The sequence below is a fragment of the Microtus ochrogaster genome, unplaced genomic scaffold (assembly GCF_000317375.1).
Source record: "Microtus ochrogaster isolate Prairie Vole_2 unplaced genomic scaffold, MicOch1.0 UNK8, whole genome shotgun sequence".
NCBI classification, from domain to species: Eukaryota; Metazoa; Chordata; class Mammalia; order Rodentia; family Cricetidae; genus Microtus; species Microtus ochrogaster.
This window is the reverse complement of record NW_004949106.1, coordinates 8,396,749-8,406,992: the sequence shown is the minus strand read 5'-3', so window position 1 is coordinate 8,406,992 and position 10,244 is coordinate 8,396,749. Positions and strand designations below refer to the sequence as shown.

At 46.9% G+C, this 10,244-nt stretch overlaps 1 protein-coding gene across 3 annotated transcripts in view; it reads left to right on the top strand.

The window, feature by feature from the left end:
- The window catches only part of Mfsd6 (major facilitator superfamily domain containing 6), a 63,190-nt gene that overhangs the window by 50,271 nt on the left and 2,675 nt on the right, over positions 1 to 10,244 (top strand). For all 3 annotated transcript variants that reach the window (XM_013353480.2, XM_005366373.3, XM_013353482.2), the window contains 3 exons: positions 5,689 to 5,850; positions 6,609 to 6,707; positions 8,393 to 8,673. In XM_013353480.2, coding sequence (XP_013208934.1) covers positions 5,689 to 5,850; positions 6,609 to 6,707; positions 8,393 to 8,673 — 542 coding nt within the window. The remainder of the gene's footprint in view (positions 1 to 5,688; positions 5,851 to 6,608; positions 6,708 to 8,392; positions 8,674 to 10,244) is intronic.

The following is a 10,244-nucleotide window of genomic DNA, read 5'->3' as shown; positions in this document are numbered from 1 at the left end:
TGGAACTAGCTCTGTAGACCAGGCTGGTCTCGAACTCACAGAGATCCGCCTGCCTCTGCCTCCCGAGTGCTGGGATTAAAGGCATGCATCACCATTGCCCGGCTTCCTCCTCCTCCTTTACCATCATCATCCTGTTGTTATTGTCATTGTCTTCTTATTCTTTTTCGGAACGTCTGTTGATGGTGGTAGCTCTAACTCTGGCAGGCTTGCTGGTCACCTTCTGTTTTCTTCTCCTCAAAGGCCTATGGCTTTTCCAGTATGCCTCACAGTTAGTTATGTCTGGCCAGGACAAAACGAAATACTACCTCTCCACCCAGTCCACAAGACTTCCCACATGCACTCACCCCCATTTTCTCGGATGCTGGAAGCTGGGGCGATGGGGCACTGAAGGGGGTGGCCTGCAGCTGGGTTTGTGAATGCCGGTGTGAGGCAGAGCTGCTGACCCTCCGGTCTCCTGCCCTTCGGATTCGGAGTGAGCAAGCATGGAGTCTGAGGCTTGTTTGTTATGCCAGCTGGTAACTTAACCGTTGCAGGTACCGTCTGTTGCTTGCCCAGGGAGAGAGAGCATTCTACTGAGATTCACCAGATTGAGCTCTCAGAAGCTCTTCGGCGCCCACAGCTGAAAGCCGTGCTGGACGAAGTGGAACCCATGCTTTGGCTCCTCCTGGGAAAGATCGGCCATGCCGATCTTCGGAGGAGGGGCTAAGGAAGTGGTTGTGTCTTGTTCAGCGAGTGTGCACGGATGGCAGAGGCAGGGAAAACAGAACAGTGATGCTTCCCAGGTTTCTGTCTCTTCTTACTCCTCCCGGCCATCACGACTTGATTTCCCCAAGTCAAGCAGCATTGCACGAATGTCTGCTTAGGAAGGGGTCCTGGCCCCTTCTTCTACATTCTGTTTATTGCAGCCGAGCCCTATTGTGGACCAGGAGAGAACTACTTTGAATGAGAAGTTTTACAATATTACGAGAATTCCCTGGACGTAAGGAAACTTTGGAGCATGCGTGTTATGTCAGCTCCTTAGGGAGGGACCAAGGCAATAATGCTCGTTTCTTAACAAGGGGCATCTGTGATCGTGTTTGGTCTCATCAGCAAAACCTCCCAAAGGAGATTAACTTCTGCCAGTCCTCGAGTTACTGAGAGGCCATGTCATGGAGCCTTTACACACTTAGGTGCCTTGGAGTGAAGTCATACCATGCAAAATTTACACACTCAGATGCCTTGGAGTGAAGTTGTGCTGTTTAGCATTTACACACTCAGATGCCTTGGGGTGAAGCTGTGTCATGTCGCATTTACACACTCAGATGCCTTGGAGTGAAGCCGTGGCATGCCGCATTTACACACTCAGATGCCTTAGATTCAAATTCCTTCCGTTGCACTGTTGTCCCTCTGGCCTTGAACAAGGCTAATCTCTATGTGTCTAGCTTTGTTTTTGGAAAATTTGGGGAAAAAAGATATTCCCTGTGGTTTGGAGGAATAACTGGAAGGCTCCGTAAAACAGTATAATTCCCTGTAGAGAAAGTTGCCGTAACCGTGCTGCTAAGAGGATTCTTACGTCCAGGTCGGTGCAATGGAAATAGTATGAAAATGTCCATCCCATGAGGCCTCAAAGCTAATCCCAACCAACCCAGTCAAGCTAGGAGGATCGGGACACTAGACTCGGATGTGTGCCTGCCTGGTCTTTGGTTGTCATTCACCGTCACACAGCATTCTTATCGAACATCTACTGTAGGTCTGGAGATAATTACCGTCAAAGGACATCAGAACATTTCCATGACAGATAGCCAAGGAAGGGAGAGCACTGTGTTCCAGCAGAGGCCGTCTGGCTCCCTGGTCACTGCCATTTCTTGGGAAGAAACATCTCTTTATGTTTGTTTCATCTAACGACACAGTTATATAACCTCTAGGTATTTAAAACTCTGTAACCCTCGTGGAGAAAAGGCTCAGCGATTAGGAGCGCCTGTTAGTTAATACCCGCCAACAAATTCTACAAGTGATTTAAGCATCTGTCTGGAATTATATGCTGGGAAACGCCTTCGTTTTCTTGTAAACCAGAATTTCAGAAAGCACACGTTTGAAGGAGGAAGGGATGGGATGTGGGGCGAGCGGAGAAAGAGAGGGAAGAGAAGAGGGAAAGATGTGAGCTGGAGTCAGTGAAAGAGAAGTGGGCTGGTTATTAGCCAAATATTTTCCTGTGTAACCAAGCCCTCCTATATAGGATCATTCAAGACTCATATATGATCTAAAATCATAACCAAAAATGTAATCTAATGTTGCGGTCCAGGCCTATTATCTGTCTCTACTCCTAAGCCCTGCAACAGATGGCCTAGACGTAGTCATCAATAAAGTTAACCTATAACCATTTGATACGGTTTTGGATCATTGGGAAACACTTCTTAAAGATGAATCAATTTTCATTCTACTATTGAATCTAATTAGTTTTCTTTGTCAATATACTTCTGAATTTTATTCTAGTGATACCCATAAAAAATAATATTGGCATCTGAAAAAGAAGCCAACACCATCTTTAATAGCATAAAGGAAATTACTCCCACTGTATACCGCTGTGTCAACATTCATGCCTAAGACTCTGGCTAGGTATTATTTAATTCTGCAGAGACTGATAATATCTACAGCGTTGCAGTTGTTTAACTGGAGCAAGCAAATAATTTTTTTAAGCATCTGTGGGAATTAAGTGTGTATACTATCAATAACTAGTCAGTCAATATTTCTAGTTAAAAATTAATCTAGATGGGTTCAAGGATGCAGCTCAGGGATAATGCTTCCCTTGTGCGTGCGAAGGCTGGATTTAACCTATTCACCAAAAACAAAGCAAAACAACAACCAAACAAACAACCAACCCCCAAATCTACTTCCCTGAAATGATGAACGAAGCATGTATGAGAAACAGGAAAATGATTTTAATGTTTCTAAGTTAATGATGAAACATGCAAACTAACATGAAAATAGAGTTTATCCCTTTCTGGGCCTCCTTAAGCATGGCCAGCCCACGTGATCTTTTATTGCACACCACACACCGTGAATTAAGATTTGCCGTTTTGGCGGTGGGTGTATTTGTATTCCTGTAAATACAGATTTGTTTCTGAGATATGGCTAACTTATTGGAAACAGTGCAGCCCTGCTGGGTTTCCTTTTCCGAGTATGACCACAGCATGACCACAGAAAACCCTCCTGTGCTCTTTCTTCTGAGCCTAGGAATGGTGTGTGTCCCAACAGGGCCAAGCAGAGGACTCAACATTTCTCCAAAGATCCGTAAATGGCCAATCAACACCCAAAGGTGTTCCACAGTGATGGCCAGGGATGCAAGTCAGCACAGTGGGGTGCTGTTTAGGACTCGAAGAAAAATGTTTTTTAACAAGTTCTGGTTAGAAGGCAGAGAGGCTGGTGAACTTGAGATTTCTGGGGGGGCAGGAGAGAGGAGGATATGGGAAACCACTGGTCTTCTAAATGTTAAAATCAACAAGCACCCTCTGAACTGGAGAATCCACTTCTTGCTGTGTAAATACGAGTGTACACGAATCTACTTGAAGACACTTAAATATCAATATTTAAACAATATTATTCATAATAACCAAGAGGTGGAAGCAGCTCAGAGGGAGGCTATCGACAGAGGAACAATATGTGGTCGATTGCAATGGACTAGTATTCGGCCTTTAAAAGGACAGATTCTTTTCATATTCATTTTTGTTTTGGACAGTTTCCTATGTGTGTGATGTATTCTGATTTTGCTCTCTCTACCCTGTGCCTTCTCATTTTCATCCTGTCAGCCCCTGCCCCAAACCTCATCTCTGTCAGTCCCTTTGCCCAGGCTCATGACTTTGGGTTGGTGGCACCCTGAATTTAGTCAGGGCCCATCTGTGTGCCGTCGGGGTTGGGAGGGGTCATCAGTGTGTGCCTAATTGCAGCAAGGGTTCCCTCTGCCTGGCTCGTATCAGTAGCAAGCTCTCAGGTGTGGGCAGGAGGGCCCCTGAGCCTTCCTTGTGTATTCCCGACTGTGAGGGGGCTCCGATCTGGGGCGGGAATCCTCAAGGCCCCACGTGTCAGGCGCCAAATGTACCGGCGCGAATAAATGCAGGCAAATATTAAAGAATATATACAATTTTAATGATTAAATAAAACTTACAGAACCGAAGTTCCCGCGCAGCACAGGAGGTAGGAAAGCAAGAGAGTGCTGCAGCCTCCGAGCTCCTTTTATCCGTAAACAACCGCCCCAGGCACACCCCCCCTAAAGGGGCTGGCTAAACCCTACAAGCTGTGAGCTCACGATCAATCGCCACAGCTGCACCAGCTCCAGAAGGCACCATCCTGCTGTCCTGCGCCCTGCCATTTGGCTCTGCATCCTCCCTCCCTCTCTTCTGCAGTGCTCCCTGAGGCTTAGCAGCGGTGGCATGCACGTCATGTTTAGGGCTTACCGTCCATCACTTATTCTCAGCGCGTTGACCTGTCATAGTCTGCCTTCACCGCCATTCATTGGAAAGAGGTTTCTCTGTTAACGGCGATAGTAGCATTTCTCTTCGGGTATAAGCGTAATATTGATTGAGGCAGCTTGACACTGTGACAGTTTAGCTTAACAATCGTGTGCAACTGCCCCTAGGATCTAGAATCTTCCCAACCATGTTCTTTTGGACCATGTGAATAGCACCAGCTTCCCCGTGCATCAGGCCCCAGATCCAAACCAAGAGCAGTTGGTAACCCTCATAGTAGTCCCAAGGAAGTGGGCCCATCTTCCTTGGAAGACTGGAACTGTAGATTACAGGGTTCACAGCTGCGTATTGGCGTTTTCTCCCCAGCAGCCTGTGGAGTGCCTCCTGGGACCCGAAAAGGGAAAGAGGAGGTTTCCAGCTTCTCCTGGCATGATTTCTCTCTCCATGCAGCCGAGGTTGTGTGTGGTGCGTGGTGAACCACCAAACACAAGCTACAACGTGGGCAGACCTCAGTGACGTTATGCTAAGTGAGACGCGCCAGACACATAAATACTGTTCTGACCCTACTCAAGAGACCCAGAGTCTTCACATCTGCAGGGATGAGAAGAATGGTGCTTGCTAGGGAATGGCCTGAGGGGTAGCGGGTGCGCTGTTTAAAATAGTTAAAGAGATGGTAACGGTGATGTACATACCACACTGTGATGCTACTGAACACCTAATGCTACTGAACCATATGTTTAAAAACAGGTAAAATGATCATCAAACATGCATTGCATGCTTGAATGAAGAAGGACGCTTAAAAGAAATCCCACACTCACTCAGAATTGAGTACAATAGAGGGTTATTTATTTAGGAGTAGACTCACAGATCAATATTCTCTGCTGGAACAGAGAACAGCAACCGAATCCCGCAGCCAGAAAAGAGAGCGGATGCGCACTTTACATCAGCATAAATAGAATAAGAGGCCACGCCCAAGTGGGCGGGTGACTTAAAGGCTATTGGCGGTAGGAATTCCTACAGCACTTGTATGAAATTCTCAAAGCATAAAAATACTATATTGACATGGCTTAAATGATACATGGGTTATGCATGTTTTATTATAAAGCATGTATATGTGTTTAGATATGCATAGTGTATCCATATATTATAATAGGTCCCTTGTTTATGAAGTCATTCCCATTGCAAAAACAAGTGTGATGGCAGGGATGCTGAGCAGACGCTCACACCCACTCCTCCTCTTCTGCAGGGGTCACACATGCGGCCATCTGGGCGGCGTGCATCTCGTACCTCAGTGCTGCCGTGCCCCCCGAGCTGAGGACGTCTGCACAGGGCATCCTGCAAGGCCTTCACCTGGGGCTGGGGAGAGGATGCGGTGCTATGATCGGAGGCGTGTTAGTCAACTACTTCGGTAAGAATCGTTTTTTCTTTTGTTCCTTTCAGGAAAGTAGGTTTTTATTATTATTTTTTTCCAGCCATGCCGGAGATCAGCTTCAATATTCCTAGCCTCTGTTTTCATACCGCACGGTCGTCATAATTGTAAAGCCCATGCTTAGGTTGGGAAGGTGGTTAAAGCCAGCTCATAACACACTCTTCCAGCAGACGGCTTTAGTGGAACGCTACAGCAGCCTCAGAAGAGCCAAACGAAGGAAGAAGCACAAGTGGCTTTTTAGTTGTCAGGTACCGGGCATCTGCTGCTCGTGACACAGAAGAAATAGAACCCATCATCGTGACCCAAAAACCTTTAAGTATTCAGTGGTCACTTAAGTCGTCCCTGGTGCACACAGACGACGTCACCGCCGGTCTGCCGCATCCCTATCGGTCAGCTGACAAGAGCCAGAGTACTCTGGTCCAGGTTGGAGTGCTCAGTCTTCTGTGTAAGGCTCCCAGGGCTGTGCGAATTTACAGCTCTATTTACGTGAATGGCGGTGCTGTTTGTTAACAGGTTGCTAAGTACAAAAACAGCACCCCACTGAGTACCCTGCAGAGATGGGAGTTACTCAGAGAGAGGCCTTCCTGAGGCCACCCTGTGCTCTCCCATTGCAGGGAGCTAACGGGCCACTGACTCCTCCATTCAGTGAAGCTAGGCTTCTTCTGCCCCCAAATGTTAGGCCGGTAAAGGTTGTCGCGTTTCCTGGGATCACCAGGCCTGCTCTGCTTGTTTTCAAGGGGCTGCTGCAACCTTCCGGGGGATTGGCATGGCCTGCCTGGTGATCCTGCTGCTCTTTGCCCTGATCCAGTGGCTGGCAGTGCCAGACGAGGAAGAAGGTGAGCATGGCCTCTTTCCTTTTGTTCTTGGGCGCAAGGGTGGAGGGGTAAGGGTTTGAAACTGGCCTTCTCTAGGTAATACAGACTGGCCTTGAGTCGGCAATCGTGCCTCAGTCTCTTGGTGCTGGGACTATAGGTGTGTGTGAGCTAGCCTTGGCTCCATTTTTTCTTGGTGTTTCTGAGAACCCTGGCTGTACTGTGACCAAGCAGGATCAGGAGACCTGTTCTCAGCGCCTTCCTCATGGGCTTCTGTAATGAGGAGACTGGCCACTGAGCTGGGTTTTCTGGGTTTTTTTTTTTTGTAATTATTATTATTTATTTTATTGGTGTTTCAGTCTGTACGTATATCTGGGTGCTATATCCTGGAGTTACAGACATAACTGTAACTGTAACTGCTGCCATATGGGTATTGGGAATCGAACCCGGGTACTCTAGAAGAGCAGTCAGTGCTCTTAACTGCTGAGCCATCTCTCCAGCCTTCTTCTTCTTCTTCTTCTTCTTCTTCTTCTTCTTCTTCTTCTTCTTCTTCTTCTTCTTCTTCTTCTTCTTCTTCTTCTTCTTCTTCTCCTTCTCCTTCTCCTTCTCCTTCTTTCTCTTTCTCTTCCTCTTCCTCCTCCTCCTCTTCCTCCTCCTCCTCTTCCTCCTCTTCCTCCTTCTTCTTCTTTTTTCGAGACAGGGTTTCTCTGTAACTTTGGAGCCTGTCGTGAAACTAGCTAGCTCTTGTAGACCAGGTTGGCCTCGAACTCACAGAGATCCGCCAGCTTCTGCCTCCCAAGTGCTGGGATTAAAGGCGTGCGCCACCACCGCCCGGCTTCTGGGTTTTGTTTTATGTAACACCACAAGGTGCCATGGAATTGTGAGTTTTAACCCTCCCCCGAATTCTTACGAGCGTTAAAATTTAAGGCAAATACATACAAGGCTGTATGGTAATTTACTGCTAGGGTTAGGGGTGCTCTTACTAATCTTGATATCTTTACCTTCATTAAAAATATGTCTGTTGATGCTTCTCCTGAAAGGCATGGCCTTTCTTGAAATCATCATACAGAAAGGAAGGAGGGGCTGGTAAAGGAACCTGCTGCCAAGCCTGGAAACCCGAGTTCAAGCCCAGAGACCCACAGAGTGGAAGCAGAGAACCTGACTCCTTCAAGTGGGCCTCTCCGGCCTTCACACGTGTTCCACGGCACTCCTGTGCCTACAAATACCACGCACAAAAATATATACATTTAAAAAAAATCAATTATTTGGACATTTAATTGTGAGCCTAGCCTTTAACATCTGAACCATCTCTCTAGGCCTGATTTTAAAAAATCAAATTAAATTAAATTAAGGGAGGAAGGTGACATCAGACGGAGATGACAACGTGTCACGCAGAGCTTTTGACGATAAGGTCACAATAGAATGTACATGTTCTTGATCGCACCGTAGCCCAGCACAGAGCTGGTCGTCTTGGGGCCTCCATCCTTCCCACAGCCCTGGCCTCGGGGCTGTTCTCCTTCTGGAAAGAGAAAACAAGGCTCGTTATAGAACCTCAGAGGAGCGTTTGAGTCTCGCTGACCTTCTCAGGAGCAAGGCTGGTGGGGGTTGTTCTCAGCCTCGGGCCACGAGCAAAACACCAGGATCATTTTCTTTGTTATAAACATGTAGAAAAGGCGGAAAATAATCTTAACATTTACTTTTCTCTCTAGACAAGACAATGTTGGCAGAAAGGATTCCTGTTCCCTCTAGTCCCGTTCCCATAGCAACCATCGACCTGGTACAGCAACAGACCGAAGATGTCATACCTCGCCTTGAGCCCAGACTTCCGCCCAAGAAAACCAAGCACCAGGAAGAACAGGAGGATGTAAACAAACCAGCCTGGGGGGTCAGCTCCTCTCCCTGGGTGACCTTTGTGTATGCCCTCTACCAGGTTAAGGAGATGATCCAACTGACAAGAGACAGCCGGGCGTCGGAGATCCAGCCTTTACAGGTAGCCTCTGCTGGCCTTGTACACTGTAGCTTCCTCCTTAGTCCTCAGAACGCACAGAAAGCCTGGTGGAAAACAGACACGCAGACAGAGGGTTCTAGTCGTCTGGGGTGACTGTCACAGAAGCTCACCAGGTCCCACCAGAAAGAGAACTTTCTTTATGGAGCTCAGAGAGGCTTCCCAAATGAATTGGTGATTCTAAAAAAGAATGTAAATCTATTCCAGCCTTGCATACTTATCTTATGTTCCAACAGTAGGAAACACAAGTTGTAACCAGAATATACAGCTCTTACGTTTGGAAGAGCTTATATATTATAATTTCAGACTTCCAGGGGCATCATTACGAGTACCAGCTGCTAAATTAACCCCCTAAATCTGTCTGGTATGGCTCTGTCTGCTACCCGACTAAGTGAAGTGTGGTTTTGAGAAGCCTCACTAGAGGTAAAAAGCAGAGTCTTTTTGTCCCTAAAGAGCAGTCTCTCCCGAGAAAAGTCATATGGTTCTGATAAAATCATCAGTTATATGAACAAAGCTACTTCCTGACTCTGGAGAGAGAACAAGGCTCTGTGGATAGTTTGGTCAGGGCGGTAGCTCTACCTCCCCCTCCCCCATGGTATATTTAATCTTTTCTTGATAAGCAACAGTCAGCTCTATGTTTACAGTAGCTTAAAGGACCCAGAGGAGGAGGGCAAACGGGATGGCTCCGTGGGTGAAAGCACTTGTCCCCACGCCTGATGATCCCAGGAACCTGCCTAGAGGGAGGAGCAAACCAGCCCCCATAAGTCGTCCCCAGACATCTGTAGCCACTCCACCGCACACCTGCACATACTTTAAAGCAAACGAACAGGTAATGTGATCTTTAAAAAATAACCCAGAAAGAAAAAAAAATAAGAGGGAAGACAGACAGTAATTTTTTTTTTTTTTTAAAAAAATCTCACATACTGCAGTTGACTAGAGAGATGGCTGGGCCAAGGCCACTGCTCTTGCAAATGACCTGCCCTTGGTTCCCAGCGTCCCTGACAGGTGGCTCACAGCTCCAAAGAATCTTATGACCTCCACGGACGCCTGCAGTCACGTGCAGGTACCCATGTACCAACTTAAAAAACAAACACACACACACACCATCATACAAAAAAAGGCAAATTTGTCAACCACCTTAATTAATCTTGGCTTTATAAACTGACTGTAAAGTCATTGCCCAGTTTTACCGAAACTGACACTTTGCTGGGAGCCACAAACATGACACTGTGTGCAAACTCCTCCTAACTCATTTGTGGAGCCCAGTCTGGGTGTGAGAGACGGAGGGACACCCGGAGGTTCCAGACTTCAGAGTGGGAAGATGAGACAGGGAACGGGTGCCCTGCTCCCGGGAGGCGATGCTTCAGTACTGGTGAACTCACCTTCATTTTCACAGACGCCCAGCGCCTTTGCAGCACGAAAGCTTGCATTCCCCCCGCCATGAAATTCGATTAATGTTCATTAAAATAAGAGTTAAAATGGATAAGAACTAACAGCTATGGCATAGCGTTGTCATGAAGAAATTATATTTCCTTCATAAATGAAATGAAAGGAAA